Below are 21,755 nucleotides of genomic sequence, written 5' to 3' on the forward strand. Positions count from 1 at the left end.
TTCATGGACCAGTGCAACAGAGATAATAAAGGCTTTTAGGAATTAGAATGACTCCCTTGACCCTGGGCTCTCCTACCTGATTGTAACTTTGAAAGTCTGGGGGATTCAGCTAAATGCAACAATCTTTTTTTTTTTTTTTTTCCCTTTTTTGGCTCTGCATGGCATGTGGGATCTTAGTTCCCTGACCAGGGATCAAACCCATGCCACAATCCTTGGTCCCAATATCCTAAATATCTCTTAAATCTTTTTCATTCCTCTCTACCTAGTTCACCTTCTGACCACATTTCTCCTGGACCTTTACAACAGTCTTTTAACTGGTTTCCTTACCATTGCTTCTCACCTTACAATTCATCCTTTACATCAGAGGGAGCTTTCTAAAACCTAATTTCATGTTACTGCTTTGCTTAAAACTCCTTAAGCCTCCCCATAATGGAAAAAGTACTTTGCCACTCAAGTACCACCTTCATGATTCTTTAAAGACTCCTTTCTTGGGCTTCCCTGGTGGCGCAGTGGTTGAGAGTCCGCCTGCCGATGCAGGGGACACGGGTTCGTGCCCCGGTCCGGGAAGATCCCACATGCCGCGGAGCGGCTGGGCCCGTGAGCCATGGCCGCTGAGCCTGCGTGTCCGGAGCCTGTGCTCCGCAACGGGAGAGGCCCGCGTACCGCCAAAAAAAAAAAAAAAAAAAAATCAGCTCCTGAAAATACCTAACCATCTGCAGACCTGTTCTGCCAGTGTTTCCCAGAGCACAGGGCGCCTCATGTCTGTCCTCCACCCTGAGCTCCTTTCCGGGGGTGTCGAAAGTCAGCAGGTGCAGCAGCACGTGATTTAATCCTTGTAGAGATGGATGGCAAGTGCCGGTTTGTAGTTGACGTGGCTGACCTGTGTTGGATTAAGGTTTAAAAAAAAGAAGGGGGTCTGAAGACCTGGGCTTAGTACCAACTCTGCTAATGGCTAGTTGGGTGACATTGAGCAAATCATTTATCCTCTCTCAATCTCCCAATTCTCCCAAGGAGAGAGGACCAGGTGATCCTAGAAATTTGTTTCCACTTCAAAACAACAAGCTTGGGGCTTCCCTGGTGGCTCAGTGGTTGAGGGTCCGCCTGCCGATGCAGGGGACACGGGTTTGTGCCCCGGTCTGGGAAGATCCCACATGCCGCGGAGCAGCTGGGCCTGTGAGCCATGGCCGCTGAGCCTGCGTGTCCGGAGCCTGTGCTCCGCAACGGGAGAGGCCACAACAGTGAGAGGCCCGCCTACCGCAAAAAACAAAACAAAACAAACAAAAAAAAAAAACCAAGCTTTTGGGAAGAGGAAAAGCAGCAAGATAGTCTTAGAAAATAAGAGAATATGTTATGAAATAGTATGTACCTCCCATTACTCTCCTTTTTTTCCTTTCTTTTAGAGGTGGTTTTCTACGGAGAAAGTCATTCCTAAGGACCATGCTCTCCCCAACCCCAGCTGGAGCAAGGACTTAAGACTCCTCTTTGACCAGTTCATGAAGAAATGTGAAGACGGCTCCTGGGAACGTTTACCTTCATATAAAAGTAAATATACTCAAAAGAGTGAAGATTTCAAAACCTATTTTCTTGGTAGGAATAGGTACACTCCCATAAAGAATATTTAAATATCAAATATAAAACTAAGAACAGATTGAAGTACTTGTTACCACTTGAAAAAGGAAGGAGGATAGTGCAGGGGGTTTGCTATATTCTCCAGTTTTATAGGCCAGAAATCTCAATAAATTTCACAGATTGTGGGAGAGCATGAAGTCTGTTGCCATTAATAAGAATGCCCCCACCATGGCATCATCATCACCATTATCAGGAAGGGGCCCCAGAAAGACTCCACCCTACCACATTCTCATCACCTCTCTGTCTTGAGGCTGTCATCACTAACCTCAATTTACTGTTTATCCCAATATATGGCTCTGTCACCCTAAGAAGCTCAGAGTACTCAAGTCATCCCGTCATCTCCCAGACTCTAAACTCCCAAGGCAAACTACCCCACCTCCAACACATACACATTGCACTTCCTGTCTTTTGTGTGTGTGTGTGTATGTGTTTTAATTAATAGACTTCTTTTTTTTAGTAGTTTCAGGTCTATAGAAAAAAGAGTGGAAAGAACAGAGTTCCCATATACCCCTTAATTCCTTCTGCCAGCTTTCCATTTATTAACATCTTGCGATAGTAAAGTACATTTGTTGTAATGGTGAGACTGTATTAATACATTAACTAAAGTCCATAGTTTACATTAGGGTTCACTGTGTAATACTTGATGAGTTTTGACAAATGTATAATGACATATATCATACGGAATAGTTCCACTGCCTTAAAAATTCACTGTGTCCCCCGTTCATCTGTCCCTCCTCCCGAACCCTTGGCAACCACTGATCTTTTTACTCTCTCCATGGTTTTGCCTTTTCCAGAATACATACAGTATGTAGCCTTTTCAGATTGTTTTCTTTCACTTAATAATATACATTTATTAAGGCACATTTATTTTTTCCACAGCAGTTAACACCATCTGGCATGCCTTGTGTTTATTTAACAGTGTGTCTCTCACCACTAGAGTGTTTGCTTCTGTCGACTTAAGAAAAAATGCACAATGTGAGAGTTGCGAGTTAAGTTTTATTTGGGGCAAAATGAGGACTGCAGCTCGGGAGACAGCATTTCAGATAGCTCTGAGAAACTGCTCCAAAGATGTAGGGGGGGAAGGTCAGTATATATGTGATTTTGGTGAAGGGGGAACGCATGCAATCAAGCATATATTTTTTTGCAGAAGGTTTCTGCTAGTCACGAGGAGCAGACATCACCGGGAAGGATTTTAGTGCTTTTCTAGATATGAGGAGATACAAGAATTGGGCTCATAAAATCGGTCCTGAAAATATCTATCTGAAGACCTATTCTGCCAGTTTTTCCCAGAGCACAGAGCGCCTCATTTCTGCTCTCCACCCTGAACTCCTTTCAGGGCGTGTTGAAAATCAGTAGCTGCAGCAGCACACGATTTAATCCTTGTAAGGGAGTTGGTAAGTGCCAATGGCAAGTGCCAATTTGTAGTTGACAGCGCCTCCTCATGGTCATAAACTCGACCATGATTTGGGAGGCATTTCATGACCATTTCGTCCCACGGTGCTAGGAAGGCTCATTCCTAGGTCTGGTGAAGATTTTGCTGATAGGCCACTCAGTGTGCTATTACTGGACTAGGTCTTTTAACAGTAACTAAAGACTCTGGACCACCTGTCTTACTAATCTGTTATGGTCCAGGAAAATTCCCTCTTGTTGTATCGTCCCATATCTAGAGTTACAGTATTACAATCATTGATCTCATATAAAACTATATATTTTTGTTGGAGGCTTTTGTTGGTAATGCAAGAAACAACAATCTTGTAAAACAGGAAAATAACATAGCTAGCAATATTATTAAAGTCATAAGTGAGAATTAAGCCAAGAACTTCCATTAGGTACAGCCCAGTATATCTTCAGCTCACCTGACTTAGTCTGTTCTGTACCAATCGTTATCTTTCAGGGAAATGGTGTATTGTCACTGTCCATAAGGCTCCCAGCCCAATTTCCTAGTTACTACGCTGGTTATCCTTAGTATAATTTGATTGTTCCCAAGGTAAAAGGGTGCCTTAAAACTTAAATGACCATAGCCTGGTGTTAACCACATAAATCCATCCCATAATTGCGGGAGCTTTTATTCCTTGGCTGAAATTTTGCTGTTGCTCTGATTGAGCTTGAGTAACTTTAGAGGAAAATTCATTTTTTTATGGCCAGGGTCAGAGCAGGTATTATTAACTGTCTAGGTGAGGGGATCCCATCTAGTAATATCAAGAGTAGCCTGAACAGGACTGAACTTTCTTTCTTCTGAAATAAATTTCCTAAGGACCATCCAGTTAGAGCCTTGGAGTAGAGCAATCCACCAAGGTAATCCAGAAGTACTAGACAAAGGTGATTGGCCACAAACCCAACAATTGGATTGATTTTTTTAAACTAGCATAAGATCGTGTCCATGATAGAAAACATTTGATTTATATGCAAAGGTCTGAGAAGTCAAGAAAGCTTTATAAATGATAATACGAATCAGGTCCAGCATCTTGGGTAAGCTGTCTGCTTCTGATGTTGTCTTCTTCTCATCCTGGTGTGAGTGTAGTTTCCTCTGTTTGAGCGGTGTTTTAAGGTGAGTTTGAGGTCAGCAGTCCTCTGTATAGACCAGTCCGGTGCAGCAGCCCTTTTTAAGTGGGAAGTATGAATCCAAGAGTGGATCCCTTTAGTTTTGCTGCACATGAGCTAGTTAAGGGTACCTGGTGAGGGCCTTTCCATCTGGGTTGGAGTGAGTCCTTTAAATGATGTCTTTTCCAATATACATAGTCCCCTGGTTGCAGGTCATAGGGCAAATGATCTTCATCCAAAGATAGATTACTGAGATAAGCTTCAAAAACAAACTTAGAGTGTGCTTTTAATAATACAATTTAACTTTATATCAATATAACATAACAACAAGGAACTACCCTGGAAGTGAGTCTTAGTAAATACAGACCTCCATTAACAAAACTGGGATTTAACATTCATTGAAACATCTTTTTCTCTCTAAAATTACCCTCATTTCTACCAAATATAACCAAATTAAGACTAATTTGTTTGCAAAATAAATCTGGTCTCAATACACTTGGCCTGATGATATATAACTATAATTGATCATATAGGCTTTTTGCTTGCTGAAACCTTTATAAGGAGTCTCAGGCTGGACTTTTAAAATACCTCTCAGGGCTAAGAAAGTCACCAAGGGCTTATCACAGATTTCACCTAACAGATCTAGGTGAATTCCTCCCTTTTCAAGGTCCCAAAATACCTTGAGTTTTCTGTACCTGTTAGTGAGGTAGCCTTCCTAATTTATCTGATAAAGCTACTGGCAACCTGAGAGTTTCCAGTGTCTGGAGCGGACAGATAGCAAAGATAAATGTTTCAATCCTGCTTACAAAGGTATAATTTACCAAATTACTATAAGTCATAATTAGTTTGAGGGGAAGGTTTTCCTTACACCTGGAAAACACAGATTTAAACCAGTAATTTTTCAGATAGAAACCATAAAATTTACAACCATATTCACCAGTTCACTCAGTCCTATGTAACTAATCCTTTTTGTTAACAGCTTTATGAAGCCATCAGGTTTTTCATTAGATTCTTCAATTTCTTACCCAGTTCAGCATTATGGTCTGAAAGTCAGAAACTTGTATTTATCCAAAAGTCCTTTCTATAAGTTTTCTTGAAGAAGAAGCATTTTTGCAAAGGCATTAGAGTGAAACTGTAAGTGTCTATAATGACAGAAAATTTAAGGCACGTTTAAAATCTGATTACAATGCAATTAACAAAGAAACTTGGTTACTACTGTGACATACAACACTTTAAGATAATAACTAGAATTATGACTGATAACATTTTACCAGGACAGATCAGAATTTTAGGAACTCCATATAATTTCTAGGATATCTTTATTAGTAACATTTACCATACAATATAACCTAAGAAGATTTATTACTCATTTGACATTACTTCCCATGTAATTTAACATACCAAATGAATCTAATTAGTTTAACATCTCTCTTTGGGATGTATCAGGGGCCCTTTGAAGCATCCCAGAGTTAGCTAGAGATCAAAAGGATGTCATTAAAATTTGATTTAGGAAGTTTTGTCAAAAAATATCAAAAAGGATTTAGAACACTCAGTCAGATAGGATCACAAGTCACTGTGAAACAATAGTTATTCACTTAGCCCAAGTAACAATAAAAGATTCCAAAGGCAAATACAGAACAGGTCACTTATAAGGTAAAGAAACTTGAAATCTGTTATCAAAGGCGTTTCAACATTGTCAGAAATCTTGCCCTCTTGAGAGAGAAAAAACAAATTCAAGTTTTGCACCCGCTTACTTTTGAAATTCATTTACGGGACTTCCCTGGTGTGCAGTGGTTAAGAATCCGCCTGCCAATGCAGGGGACATGGGTTCGAGCCCTGGTCTGGGAAGATCCCACGTGCCTCGGAGCAACTAAGCCCATGCGCCACAACTACTTAGCCTGCGCTCTAGAGCCCGTGAGCCACAACTACTGAGCCCACATGCCTAGAGCCCCCGTGCTCCACAACAAGAGAAGCCACCACAATGAGAAGCCTGCACACCACAACAAAGAGTAGCCCCACCCGCTGCAACTAGAGAAAGCCCACGTGCAGCAACAAAGACCCAACATGGCCAAAAATAAATGAACAAATAATAAAAAATAAATAACATTCATTTACTCAATTAAATTTATTTTAACCTTAGTCAATCCAGACCATGCACAAAACTCTTTTCTTGGGGTCCCCTTTCCACAAACCTTTTTATGACTTTCTGTATCCATCACTTTATTTCCCATTCAGAAACAGCCAGCTATAAGTCAGGCCTACTTCCTTTTCCCTTAAAAAAATGCGATTCCATTCCTCATGACTTCTTTACTAGAAACATACATCCTACTTTCCTACTGTATACTGAAATGTTTCCTTTATTATTTCTATTAACTTTAGTTACATGTTTAAATTAGAATCCTCAGCTCTTAAAACCTTAATTTCTTTTGAAAACTAAGTAAGCAATTATGAACTGTCCTTTACGTTAGCATTCTGTAGATTGGTGAACATAAATACCAGTGATATTTTCTAAAAACATTTGCTTTCTTTAGAGAATGTGGCACGAAACATATTCATTTATAATCCTAAATACCTTTTGTTTCCTGTAAAAGGAAGCCAATGTTCAGTAATTAATGTTTCAGTATCTTATTTTATTTGGGAATGACCTAGCTATTCAATAAGCTTCCATCACTTAACTTAATTTAGCACAACTCTACAATTTCAAGTTACCAGAACCTGAAGAGACTATTTTAGATAGACATTCGTAAAGCATAATTATTCTTAATAGAGTTTATCTAAAAGCACCTATCTCATTTACATTTTCCTTCCTTAAAAGTTTCTTCACATCAAGTTACTTTCCCTGCTGACATATTTGTAACAGATATAACAAGGTTTTATTTAGCTTATATTACACCTAGGTACAATAAAAGTATTACACTTAATGTTGATGACTCTAAAAACATGTCTGTATTAATTAGATCAACAAACTTAAAACATTAATACCAGATATTAATTTAATACTGAATATTTCCCAGTTCACATGAACCTGAAATTCATTTAGCTTAATTTCTCTTGTATTTAGAATTGTTTGATTTGTGCTTACTTTTTTAAATTTAATTTTATTTATTTTTTTATACATCAGGTTCTTATTAGTTATCCATTTTATACATATTAGGGTATATATGTCAATTCCAATCTCCCAGTTCATCCCACCACCACCTCCCCACCCCTGCCACTCTTCCACCTTGGTGTCCATACGTTTGTTCTCTACATCTGTGTCTCAATTTCTGCCCTGCAAACCAGTTCATCTGTACCATTTTTCTAGGTTCCACATATATGTGTTAATATATGATATTTATTTTTCTCTTTATGACTTACTTCACTCTGTATGACAGTCTGTATATCCATCCACATCTCTACAAATGACCCAATTTCATTCCTTTTTATGGCAGAGTAATATTCCATTGTATATATGTACCACATCTTTATCCACTTGTCTGTCAGTGGGCATTTAGATTGCTTCCATGTCCTGGCTATTGTAAATAGTGCTGCAATGAACATTGGGGTGCATGTGTCTTTTTGAATTACAGTTTTCTCTGGGTATATGCCCAGTAGTGGGATTGCTGTGTCATTTGGTAATTCTATTTTTAGTTTTTTAAGGAACCTCCATACTGTTCTCCATAGTGGCTGTATCAATTTCCATTCCCACCAACAGTGCAAGAGGGTTCCCTTTTCTCCACCCCCTCTCCAGCATTTGCTGTTTCTAGATTTTCTGATGATGCCCATTCTAACTGGTGTGAGGTGATACCTCATTGTAGTTTGGATTTGCATTTCTCTAATAATTAGTGATGTTGAGGAGCTTTTCATGTGCTTCTTGGCCATCTGTATGTCTTCTTTGGAGAAATGTCTTTAGGTCTTCTACCCATTTCTTGATTGGGTTGTTTTTTTAATTTTGAGCTGCATGAGCTGTTTATATATTTTAGATATTAATCCTTTGTCTGTTGATTCATTTGCAAATATTTCTCCCATTCCGAGGGTTGTCTTCTCGTCTTGTTTGTGGTTTCCTTTGCTGCGCAAAAACTTTTAAGTTTCATTAGATCCCATTTGTTTATCTTTGTTTTTATTTCCATTATTCTAGGAGGTGGAACAAAAAAGATCTTGCCGTGATTTATGTCAAAGTGTTCTTCCTATGCTTTCCTCTAAGAGTTTTATAGTGTCTAGTCTTACATTTAGGTCTCTAATCCATTCTGAGTTTACTTCTGTGTATGGTGTTAGGGAGTGTTCTAATTTCATTCTTTTACATGTAGCTGTCCAGTTTTCCCAGCACCACTTATTAAACACACTGTCTTTTCTCCATTGTATATCCTTGCCTCATTTGTCATAGATTAGTTGACCATAGGTGCATGGGTTTATCTCTGGGCTTTCTATCCTGTTCCATTGATCTATATTTCTGTTTTTGTGCTAGTACCATATTGTCTTGATTACTATAGCTTTGTAGTATAGTCTGAAGTCAGGGAGTCTGATTCCTCCAGCTCCATTTTTTTCCCTCAAGACTGCTTTGGCCATTCGGGGTCTTTTGTGTCTCCATACAAATTTTTTTTTTTTTTTTTTTTTTTTTTTTTGCGGTACGTGGGCCTTTCACTGTTGTGGCCTCTCCCGTTGTGGAACACAGGCTCCAGATGCGCAGGCTCAGTGGCCATGGCTCACGGGCCTAGCCGCTCCGTGGCATGTGGGATCTTCCCGGACCGGGGCACGAACCCGTGTCCCCTGCATCAGCAGGCGGACTCTCAACCACTGCGCCACCAGGGAAGCCCCATACAAATTTTAAGATTTTTTGTTCTAGTTCTGTAAAAAATGCCATCGGTAGTTTGATAGGGATTGCATTGAATCTGCAGATTGCTTTGGGTAGTATAGTCATTTTCACAATATTGATTCTTCCAATCAAAGAACATGGTATATCTCTCCATCTGTTTGTATCATCTTTAATTTCTTTCATCAGTGTCTTATAATTTTCTGCATACAGATCTTTTGTCTCCCTTGGTAGGTTTACTCCTAGGTATTTTATTCTTTTTGTTGCAGTGGTAAATGGGAGTGTTTCCTTAATTTCTCTTTCAGATTTTTCATCATTAGTGTATAGGAATGCAAGACATTTCTGTGCATTAATTTTTTATTCTGCAACTTTACCAAATTCATTGATTAGCTCTAGTAGTTTTCTGGTGGCATCTTTAGGATTCTCTATGTATAGTATCATGTCATCTGCAAACAGTGACAGTTTTACTTCTTCTTTTCCAGTTTGTATTCCTTTTATTTCTTTTTCTTCTCTGATTGCCGTGACTAGGACTTCCAAAACTATGTTGAATAATAGTGGTGAGAGTGGACATCCTTGTCTTGTTTCTGATCTTAGAGGAAATGCTTTCAGTTTTTCACCATTGAGAATGATGTTTGCTGTGGGTTTGTTAGGTTCCCTCTATGCCCACTTTCTGGAGAGTTTTTTCATAGATCGGTGTTGAATTTTGTCAAAAGCTTTTTCTGCCTCTATTGAGATGATCATATGGTTTTTATTCTTCAGTTTGTTAATATGGTGTATCACATTTATTGATTTGCATATATTGAAGAATCCTTGCATCCCTGGGATAAATCCCACTTGATCATGGTGTATGATCCTTTTAATGTGTTGTTGGATTCTGTTTGCTACTATTTTGTTGAGGATTTTTCCATCTATATTCATCAGTGATATTGGTCTGTAATTTTCTTTCTTTGTAGTATCTTTGTCTGGTTCTGGTATCAGGGTGATGGTGGCCTCATAGAAAGAGTTTAGGAGTGTTCCTTCCTCTGCAGTTTTTTGGAAGAGTTTGAGAAGGATTGTTAGCTCTTCTCTAAATGTTTGATAGAATTCACCTGTGAAGCCATCTGGTCCTGGACTTTTGTTTGTTGGAAGATTTTTAATCACAGTTTCATTACTTGTGATTGGTCTGTTCATATTTTCTATTTCTTCCTGGTTCAGTCTTGGAAGGTTATACCTTTCTAAGAATTTGTCCATTTCTTCCACGTTGTCCACTTTATTGGCATAGAGTTGCTTGTAGTAGTCTCTTAGGATGCTTTGTATTTCTGCAGTGTCTGTTGTAACTTTTCCTTTTTCATTTCTAATTTTATTGATTTGAGTCCCCTCCCTCTTTTTCTTGTTGAGTCTGGCTAATGGTTTATCAATTTTGTTTATCTTCTCAAAGAACCAGCTTTTAGTTTTATTGATCTTTGCTACTGTTTTCTTTGTTTCTATTTCATTTATTTCTGCTCTGATCTTTATGATTTCTTTCCTTCTACTAACTTTGGGTATTGTTTGTTCTTCTTTTTATAGTTCTTTTTGGTGTAAGATTAGATTGTTTATTTGAGATGTTTGTTGTTTCTTGTGGTAGGATTGTATTGTTATAAACTTCCCTCTTAGAACTACTTTTGCTGCATCCCATAGGTTTTGGATCATCGTGTTTTCATTGTCATTTGTCTCTAGGTATCTTTGATTTCCTCTTTGATTTCTTCAGTGATCTCTTGGTTATTTAGTAACGTATTGTTTAGCCTCCATGTGTTTGTGTTTTTTATGTTTTTTTCCCTGTAATTGATTTCTAATCTCATAGCGTTGTGGTCAGAAAAGATGCTTGATATGATTTCAGTTTTCTTAAATTTACTGAGGCTTGATTTGTGACCCAAGATGTGATCTATCCTGGAGAATGTTCCATGCGCACTTGAGAAGAAAGTGTAATCTGTTTTTGGATGGAAGTCCTATAAATGTCAATTAAATCTATGTGGTCTATTGTGTCATTTAGAGCTTGTGTTTCCTTATTAATTTTCTGTCTGGAAGATCTGTCCATTGATGTAAGTGAGGTTTTAAAGTCCCCCACTATTATTGTGTTACTGTCGATTTCCTCTTTTATAGCTGTTAGCAGTTGCCTTATGTATTGAGGTGCCCCTATGTTGGGTGCATATATAATTGTTATATCTTCTTCTTGGTTTGATCCCTTGATCATGATGTAGTGCCCTTCCTTGTCTCTTGTAACATTCTTTATTTTAAAGTCTATTTTATCTGATATGAGTATTGCTACTCCAGCTTTCTTTTGATTTCCATTTGCATGGAATATCTTTTTCCATCCCCTCATTTTCAGTCTGTATGTGTCCCGAGGTCTGAAGTGGGTCTCTTATAGACAGCATGTACATGGGTCTTGTTTTTGTATCCATTCAGCGAGCCTGTGTCTTTTGGTTGGAGCATTTAATCCATTCACATTTAAGGTAATTATCGATATGTATGTTCCTATTACCATTTTCTTAATTGTTTTGGGTTTGTTTTTGTGGGTCCTCTTCTTGTCTTGTGTTTCCCACTTAAGAGAAGTTCCTTTAGCATTTGTTGTAGAGCTGGTTTGGTAGTGCTGAATTCTTTTAGCTTTTGTTTTGCCTGTAAAGCTTTTGATTTCTCCATCGAATCTGAATGAGATCCTTGCCGGGTAGAGTAATCTTGGTTGTCAGTTCTTCCCTTTCATCACTTTAAATATGTCATGCCACTCCCTTCTGGCTTGTAGAGTTTCTGCTGAGAAATCAGCTGTTAATCTTACGGGAGTTCCCTTGTATGTTATTTGTCGTTTTTCCCTTGCCGCTTTCAATAATTTTTCTTTGTTTTTAATTTTTGCCAATTTGATTACTATGTGTCTCGGCATGTTTCTCCTTGGGTTTATTCTGTATGGGACTCTCTGCACTTCCTGGACTTGGGTGGCTATTTCCTTTCCCATGTTAGGGAAGTTTTTGACTATAATCTGTTCAAATATTTTCTTGGGTCCTTTCTCTCTCTGCTCTCCTTCTGTGACCCCTATAATGCCAATGTTGTTGCGTTTAATGTTGTCCCAGAGGTCTCTTAGGCTGTCTTCATTTCTTTTCATTCTTTTTTCTTTATTCTGTTCTGCAGCAGTGAATTCCACCATTCTGTCTTCCAGGTCACTTATCCGTTCTTCTACCTCAGTTATTCTGCTATTGATTCCTTCTAGTGTAGTTTTCATTTCAGTTATTGTATTGTTTAATCTCTGTTTGTTTGTTCTTTAATTCTTCTAGGTCTTTGTCAAACATTTCTTGCATCTTCTTGGTCTTTGCCTCCATTCTTTTTCCGAGGTCCTGGATCATCTTCACTATCATTATTCTGAATTCTTTTTCTGGAAGGTTGCCTATCTCCGCTTCATTTAGTTGTTTTTCTGGGGTTTTATCTTGTTCCTTCATCTGGTTCATAGCCCTCTGCCTTTTCATCTTGTCTATCTTTCTGTGAATGTCAGTGCTTACTTTTTCTTAAGCCAGTTAAGTAGAGGTCATTTACAAATTAACCTCAGCAGCATTATCCAAAGGGACACACGTACTGAGACATACATATATCTAGAGAGACACAACGAGAGATCTATATAGCTTCATTTTCTAAACTTAGTCATGAATCAGATATCAAAATGTAAAACTCACTAGTTTATAACTAACAGTTGGAATAAGAAAGAATTTTAAAGGCTTTGTTCCCTGTATTTTCCTCAGACTCAGGACTTAGAGCTGGTCTATATAAGATAATTTTTCCTGAGAGCCCTAGTTTCAAGGCACAGGGAGAGAAAATCAAGTTCTCCTAGTAGGACTTGTTCCTCAGGGTCAGAATTCTGAAGAGATATGTTTCCATTTTTTGAGGTTCTTTTTTTCCTTCAAGCTAGCTTTCTCTACTAGTTGGGAATTAAATGGGGGTTGGTTAACCTTCGACTGGCATTGTGTACTTAACTGGCACAATTGAAGGTTCATAATTTTCATAGATACCCCCTTTTCTTTCTTTTTAATGGTTTTAAAAAGTTGGTCTGATATAGTTTCAAGTAATTAATTGTTGGTTTCCTGAAAAGAAGTTACTCTATCATTTCCTCTTTTAGAAGCTTCTAGATACCAATCAAAGTAACCATTCCATTCAGTCTGTTTGATCTCGTGGCTGGCTTTTTTCTAACTGTGTGTGCAAAAATATTAATTTTGAAATATTAAAAGAACCCCAATTTGGTCATTTTAGGTTGAGATCTCCTTTGGTATATTTCCCCAATTAAGTAGGTACTTGCAAATACGAGTTTTGTACATACATAAACCTGCCTGGAGTGTTAGTCAGAGGCTGGCTTTCTGATGCCCCTTGTTTCTGTGTTTGAGAGGCTCTATCTCCCATTTTAAGTTGAATTTGTCAGGGATAAAATTTACTAGTGAAATTGTGTGGTGGGCCAGTGTGCTGCTTGTGAGCTTAGCTCCTCCAGGCATCACCCCGGAGTTGTTTCAGCCCTCTTACATGTCTCAGTTTCTCCCTTCAGTGGTCTAATGCCACCGCAGGTGCTCGGATCACTGAATGGCCAATTCTTATGCATGCCCCTGGATGAGGAAGCCTTTTAATTAATGAGTAGGTTTCCCTATGGGATCACTGCATGGCATGAGGACCCTGCCTCCACCACTCCCGTAAATTTCTCAGTCGCCTGAAAAAGCCAGAACAGGCTGGGAGGAGTCTTGTGCCCTTTCTTCGGAGCAAAGCTCTCATGTAATATCTTCACTTTTAACTTGACAAATTCTATTAAGGCAGCTGAACTGAGGAAAAGCATCAGATCAGCCTCTTACCTAACTACTCAGTGCAGACCACTCAGTCTCCTACAACTGAGCAAACCCTGGTATCTTTCAACCAGCTCCCCCTCCACAGTATCTTTCACCTGGGTGAGTATTCCCTGGTATCTTTCAACTGAGCCTCCCCCAGTATCTTTCAACTGGGTGGATATTTCCCTGGTATCTTTTAACCAGGGCCCCCACCACATATCTTTCAACTGGGAGGAGGCAGGTACTTGCTACTCTGCCAAATAAAACTCAGGATCATCAACCAACACGGGAGATCTGAGAACCAGGAGAGACTTACCCAAATTCATCTGGACTCTCCAAGGAGGCAGATGGGTGCAAGGGGCCTCTGCTGGTACCAAGGCTCCGGTTCCTCGTACAGTTTAGGTGAAGGAGAGAAGTCCACTCTGGGTTCCTTCGTGGTTGCCATAAAACTGTCAACTTGAAAAAAAAATGCACAACGTGAGAGTTGCCAGTTAAGTTTTATTTTGGGCAAAATGAGGACTGCAGCCCAGGAGACAGCATTTCAGATAGCTCTGAAAAACTGCTCCAAAGAGGTAGGGGCGGAAGGTCAGTATATATGTGATTTTGGTGGAGGGGGAATGCATGCAATCAAGCAAGTCTCTAGTGAAGGTTACCGCTAGTCACAAGGAGCAGACGTCACCATGAAGGATTTTAGTGCTTTTCTAGATATGAGGAGATACAAGAATTGGGCTCATAAAATCGGCTCCTGAAAATACCTAACCATCTGCAGACCTGTTCTGCCAGTTTTTCCCAGAGCACAGGGCGCCTCATTTCTGTCCTCCACCCTGAGCTCCTTTCCGGGGGTGTCGAAAGTCAGCAGGTGCAGCAGCACGTGATTTAATCCTTGCAAAGGTGGATGGCAAGTGCCAACGGAAAATGCCAGTTCATAGTTGACATTTCATAAGGGCAGAGATTTTTGTACGTTTTATTCCCCACTATATCGCCAGTGCTTAGAACAGTACCTGATACATAGTAAGTGCCTTATACATATTTGTAGGACGAAGAAAGATAAGAAGGAAGGGAAGAAACACACACCAGGGAACCTGCTTAAGATGCTCTACTTGTTTTTTTTTTTTTACCTAAAATCTCTTCCCTCCTGTAGTGAACACTCTAGTGATGAGAGACAAACCACTAAAAAACAAAAACAAAGTAGGTCAGATGGTGATACATGTTGTGAAAAAACTAAATGCACTTTAATAACAACAAAAAAAAGGAGATCCCTCATATAGGAATTGGGAGGAACAGTGGACTGCCTTCTTTTCTGTCTGTTGCTTTCTTTAAAAAAGAAAAAAGAAAAACCAGAAGTTTATTAGCACATATACCTCATGTATACCTGGGAGATGCCCAGAGAAAAGTGAGTAACTCCCCAAGGTAGCCTAAGCCACCAGTTTATTTTTTGTTATTAATTAATTAACTTTTGGCTGCGTTGTGTCTTTGTTGCTCGTGCAGGCTTTCTCTAGTTGCAGCGAGCAGGGGCTACACTTCGTTGCAGTGCATGGGCTTCTCATTGCGGTGGCTTCTCTTGTTGTGGAGCACAGGCTCTAGTCACACGGGCTTCAGTAGTTGTGGCATTCAGGCTCTGTAGTTGTGGCTTGCAGTCTTAGTTGCTCCGTGGCATGTGGGATCTTCCCAGACCAGGGCTCAAACCTGTGTCCCCTGCATTGGCAGGTGGATTCTTAACCACTGTGCCACCAGGAAGTCCTAAACCACCAGTTTAAATACCATTTTCAGCTAAAGACAAAAGGAGGGTGTTGGGGGTAGGGGGTGTTGTGAGGAGATTACCAAGAAAAGATGTAAGTTGCTGCTTTCTCCATTGAAAAGATTCTCTTGTGATTTAGAGTTGTTCTTCTCTTCCCAGTACTGAGAGGGAGACACCCATACAAATGGAGATTTCCTTTATAAATGTAACTTTTCCTTGCAAAAGGTTAACCTCAGTTGTTTTGGAATAGAAAACGGTTTGGGAGCTACAACTATAGTCTTAACCTTTCTCTGTCTTCTCTTGCTTTCTATTTTAAACCTTACAGCCAGTCATCTGGACTTAACTTGAACCCCTCCAATCATGGAGTACTTGGGACTGGGGTGCTTTTTTCATTTTGGACAGCCCTAACTGTATTGAGCTATAGTCTCTCTTGTACTTTCATCCATTCAGTTAGTTCTACCATCTAGGAACACACAGAATAAGTATAATCCTTTCATTTGGCATCGTTTTATATGGATTAGAATATATCAATATATATTGGAATTTAGGAATCACATCTATGTATCTCACTCCTGTGTACCTGCCAATTCTCATTGCCAGGCCAATCTTCTCTGTTGTTTTCTGGCTTTTTTCCCCAGAGGGTATTTCAGTCTCCTTCACATTCCTAGTTGCTTTTCCCAGGACATGTTCCAGTTTCTCAGATCCTTAGTATATGCTTCCCAGAACTAAGATTGAAACTCAAATTATGGTCTTTCCATGCAGAGTAAGACATTAGCACTAAGTAGGTAGCCACGTCACACTGTTGACTGACAGTCAGCTAACACCCTGTGTCTTTCATTTGAATTGTCTCCCCTCTTCTGCACCTATGTGGCTGACTTACTGAGCCTAACTGAAGAACTTTATATATATACCTAATATATATACATTCTTCATTTTTAGAGTCAGCCTGTAAAGACCTTTTTGCTTTCTTATTCACAACGTCCCTTATATATTCATTCAACAACTATCTGTTGAGTATCTGTGCTGTGCAAAGTGTTGTATTCCTGAAACAAGCCTGAGTACATAGATAGGGTTCCTGACTGCATGAAGCTTATACAGATATTTCTTATTTTACTGATTGTCTTTTAATCATCTAAACATACCTTTAGTAGGTGTTTGGGGATTGTGATGTTTGGAGAGTTTTTTCTTTGTTTTTTTTCTTTTGGCCACACCACACAGCTTGCGGGATCTTAGTTCCGTGACCAGGGATGGAACGCGTGCCCCCTGCATTGGGAGCACAGAGCCCTAACCACTGGACCGCCAGGGAACTCCCATGATGTTTTCTTGTTTTGTTTTGTTTTGTTAATTTTATTTACTTATTTATTTATTTTTGGCTGTGTTGGGTCCTTGTTGCTGCATGCGGGCTTTCTCTAGTTGCGGCGAGCAGGGGCTACTCTTCGTTGCAGTGCACGGGCTTCTCATTGCAGTGGCTTCTCTCATTGTGGAGCATGGGCTCTAGGAGGGCAGGCTTCAGTAGTTGCAGCACATGGGCTCAGTAGTTGTGGCTCACGGGTTCTAGAGCACAGGCTCAGTAGTTGTGGCACACGAGTTTAGTTGCTCCGCAACATGTGGGATCTTCCCGGACCAGGGATCGAACCCGTGTTCCCTGCATTGGCAGGCGGATTCTCAACCACTGTGCCACCAGGGAAGCCCAATGTTTTTTTTTTTTAATGACCTCAAGTAGGCCCTTAACATTGCCTGACAATCATATTTCATTTTTCCCTCGTCTACTCACTCTCCTGCTCTCCTAGATGACTATTGCCTACCTTCTTTTTCTCAAGCCTCACTCTCAGCTGATCTTGCCTCCTATTTCATGGAAAATAAAAGCAATCAGAAGAGAATTTCCAAGCAACCCCTACCTCATTCACCCTCTTCCCTGCGTCTGTGCCTGATGTTCTGCTTTTTCCTGTTATGAATGAACTGACCATACTCTTATGAGAGGCCAAGCCTTCTATTGGTGCACTGTAGTCTATCCCTTTGGCCTACTTAAGGATATCCCTCTCTGCTAGATCTTTCTCATCAGTGTACAGACATGCCACAACTGGGTTTCTCTCTTCCTGGTCTCTCTTAAACCTCTCCAAGCAGACTCTCACTCCCACCACTCCATCAGAACTACTGTCACCGGTGACCTTCATGTTGCTAACCAATGACCTTGCTCAGCTGTTGGCACAGCTGATAACTCCTTTCTCCTTGAACTTGGCTTCCAGGACACCACAGTCTTCTACTTCACTGGTTCGTCCTTTTTAGTTTCTTTTGCCAGTTCCTCCTTGTCCTCAAACAATGTTAGGGTGCCCCATGTCTCAATCCTTAGTACTCCTTGCTTCACTAAACTCTGTTGGTAATCTCATTCAGTCACACAGCTTTAGAGGCCATCCAAAATCTGACAACTAATTTCATGGTTGAAATATAGTGAGTGGGTTCAAATTCTGGTTCTACAACTTGAAGCTGTGTGATCCCGAGCAAGTTACTTTACCTTTTTTTGTCTCAGTTTCCTCATGGTATTTGCTGAATACTTCAATATTTTCTGAAGAAATTAATGAAACAGGGGCTTCCCTGGTGATGCAGTGGTTGGGAATCCGCCTGCTGGTGCAGGGGACGGGTTCAGTCCCTGGTCCAGGAAGATCCCACATGCCACAGAGCAACTAGGCCCTTGCGCCACAACTACTGACGCTCACATGCTCTAGGGCCCTCAAACCACAACTACTGAGCCCAAGCACCACAACTACTGAGCCTATGTGCTGCAACTACTGAAGCCCACGCACCTAGAGCCCATGCTCTGCAACAAGAGCAGCCACCGAAATGAGAAATCCACACACCTCAACAAAGAGTAGCCCCTGCTCACCGCAACTAGAGAAAGCCCATGCAGCAATGAAGACCCAACAGAGCCAAAGAAATGAATGAAACAAAAATAAAACTACCTTAACCAAGAAAAATTGTAGAGTTCATAAGTTTCTTTATAGAACCACCAATATAGAGAGAAATAAGAATTAACTGTTTTACAAATGAAGGGGAAAATTAGCAATTTGTGTTACTAATTCCATTCTAACTATTTATCATATCACAAAATTAATTGAATGTCCTTAACCCAGTGCAATCTGGCTTCTACTCTAATAGCTCTACTGAAATTTCTTCACTTAAGCCACTAGCGACCTAATTGCCGTATTTTGTGAGCATTTTTTAGCCCTTACTGTGCTGGACCTAACTGTTAATCTCATTCTCCTTGAAATGTTTTTTGTCTCTTGGCTTTCACAAACCTCTGACCAATTTTCCCTTTCTCCTTCTACCCACTCCTTAAATGTCAGTAGTTTCCAGGGTTCAGCTCCCACATGTTTCTGCTTATCCCTTCATCCAACCTATTGTCTCTTATCGGAAACTTGACCCTCTCAGAAGAGGGAGGAGTTTGAGGTCCTCCTTGCTACCCATACTTGCTTTCAAATTATTATTTCCCCTCCTTCTTAGAAAACACCCATTCCTTTTGAGGTTTATACCATCTCACTTTTTCCGACTTTATCACCCTCAATTTTCCCTTCTTGTAGCTGTCATCTACCAACTTTCCCTATATGTTGAGTTTTTCAGCACCTGGTTAACTCTTTTCCTCTCTACCCAACTCAGCAACCCACCATCCACGCCATGGCTCCTCAGTTTATTTACCTTCTCATCACCTATGACCTTTCTTTTGCACAGCCCCAGCAATGCACTCCTGAGGACATCTTGAGCCTTATCATCTTCAGAAAGTGCACAACCTCCAAATCCACACATTTAGACATCCTTTTTCTGACCATAACCTTTTTCCTTCCAGCTTACTTGTTCAAAGCCCCCACAGAAAAAATTCCTTGGCCTCATTAATACCTTCAGTTCATTGAGTCCTCTACTTTCTCATTGTCCCCATAGCCCTCTTTTATCTGAGCTTCTGTAGCATACTTATCTAGGAAAACCCCGGCCCTGGATGAATCTAAACATCTGCCATCTCTTATTTGCACAGGCCCTCACGTAGCTGAACATAGCTGGAGAAAATCACCCCACCAAGCAGAAAAGTTGGGTGATTGTGATTTTATAGTGTTTCAGTGATCTTCTCACTCATCTTTCTTATCCCTCTCCTTTCATCCAGCTAGCAGAGTGATTCAAAATTCAGATCTGATCATGTTACTCCTCTGCTACCTTCAGTGTTATCCCATGTCTTAAAAGATCAGTTCCTCTCAGATGTAACATGAATATGAAGCACCTGGTAATCTTGTTAAAATGTAGGTTCAGCTTCAGTAGGTCAGGGGTAGAGCCCAATATTCTGCATTTCTAACAGACTTCCCCACCATCTTTATTTTTCCCATTTTTATGAGGTAACCTCAAGGTTTAGTAATCTAAACCAGAAATTTTGAACTCCTAGCTAAAAAATTAGGAGGGTTTGATGCCTATCTTATCCTGAAGTCCCAGAGTGTTAGAGTTGGAACAGATCTTATAGGTCATTTAGGTTTATCTCCTCACTGTATGGATAAAGTATGGAGAAGGGAGCAAATTCTAGGCCAAAGCTAAGTCATGAAAAATTTCCCAACTTCCAAAACAAGGTTCTTTTCTACTGTACCACAAGACTGATTCTCAATTTTAAGTTTCTTTGTCTGGCCCTCCAAATCATTCAGTTTCTCAACCACTGCTAGAGCGCATATAGTATGTGCCTATCTGCCAGTTGTTGAGCACACAAAGTCCAAGAGACAGTGTGCCTGCCCCCAGATGCTCAAGGCCTAAATAATATCCTCCCTTGTCCTCCCCACTTCTCCCAGATCTTCTCATCTCATATCCTTTTCCAAGTTTGTAAATGTAAATTTGGTATCAATAAAAGAATCACCGTTATACATGGCAAATCATGATGAGCTGTGAAAGAAAGCTAAGAGTTTGGGGAATTAAATCTTAAAATGGGTATTAAAGGACAAACATGCCCTTCCCTCAGCAGCAGCTTTCAGGCTTTATTTTGAAGTTACCTACATTTTGACTCACAACCCAGAACACACAACTTGTGCACAGTTGTATAATTGAAAAAAACATATCTAAATGAGCACACTAGTACTTATCCAGGATACATGTGAAGCATTCATTTTCTTTTTAAAGTCTGCCTACAACCCACTAATTTGATTTCATGAGCCCTAATGGTTCTAACCCTGAGTTGGAGACTCAGGAGTCATAATCACTTTGAATACTGGGCTGACCTGCCTCTGTTTCTGATTCAGTATGATAACTATCTTCTGCTCCGGCTAAACTCATGTCTGCAAGGAAAACCTCTCTACTGTTACATTACTCACTTCCTTTAAATCTCATCTAAGTCACACTTATTCTAAGAAGGATTTCTGTCTATACCTTACTATTTTATTCCATATACCCTTTGTATTTATGTACTATATTTCATGACTGCCATGTGTTAGTACTTTGTTTTGATTTCATTTATTTTTACTATGTTCCCAGTTACACTAATTCCACTGGAGCAAAGATCCTGTATTCTGTTTCTCTGGGACCCTCCCAGCCCCTTCAGTTTTGCACCTGGTTGGCATTTTAATCAATCATCCATTGACCTGTGATTCTTGCAGGGTACAGATATTTGTCTCTGTCATGGTATTTTTCTCATACCTGTTTCTCATGTGCCCATCCACTTCATTTGCTTACAGACTCAAAGCTTGTGAAAGAACAACTGTCACAGGCCCAGCTCTTCACCAGAGGCTATGAGGATGGCCTGGGCTTTGAATATGTGATATTCTATAATGATGATGAGAAAAGGACAGTTTGCTTGTTTCAAGGAGGTCCTTATCTACAAGGGGTACCTGGGTAAGAATGATAGCCTAGAAATGTGGATCTAAGAGGTTGTTATCTTATAGTATCGCCCTGTATCCATGGACTACAATGAAGACATTAAAATGGTAATGTAGATTTATATTTATTGACACGGATAGATGTTTACTGTAAATTATTAAATGACAGAAGTATAGGACATAGGGCAAAAGAGTATAATTTTAGAGAGTATCATTAACATGTTAATATTGGTTTGTCACTAGATAGCCTTATAATTTTAAATTTCTTTTTCTTCTGTTTATCTTCATTTCCTAAATTTTTAAACAATGATGTGTATAGTTAGTTTAATAAAAACATAATATAAATTTTCTAAATTGGATTTTAGCTTTTTGCTTGCTTGTGACCTGGTTATCATTAGGTTCTGGCTTTGTTACAAATACTACAGTGTTAT

General features: G+C 39.8%; 1 protein-coding gene across 1 annotated transcript in view; it reads left to right on the forward strand.

The window, feature by feature from the left end:
- Positions 1 to 21,755, forward strand: part of THEM4 (thioesterase superfamily member 4) — a 38,357-nt gene that overhangs the window by 4,306 nt on the left and 12,296 nt on the right. The window contains exons 2-3 of the mRNA XM_029227903.1: positions 1,401 to 1,542; positions 21,184 to 21,340. Coding sequence (XP_029083736.1) covers positions 1,401 to 1,542; positions 21,184 to 21,340 — 299 coding nt within the window. The remainder of the gene's footprint in view (positions 1 to 1,400; positions 1,543 to 21,183; positions 21,341 to 21,755) is intronic.

Source organism: Monodon monoceros, unplaced genomic scaffold (genome assembly GCF_005190385.1).
Source record: "Monodon monoceros isolate NGI ecotype Baffin Bay Population unplaced genomic scaffold, NGI_Narwhal_1 Super_Scaffold_18, whole genome shotgun sequence".
Taxonomy (NCBI): Eukaryota; Metazoa; Chordata; class Mammalia; order Artiodactyla; family Monodontidae; genus Monodon; species Monodon monoceros.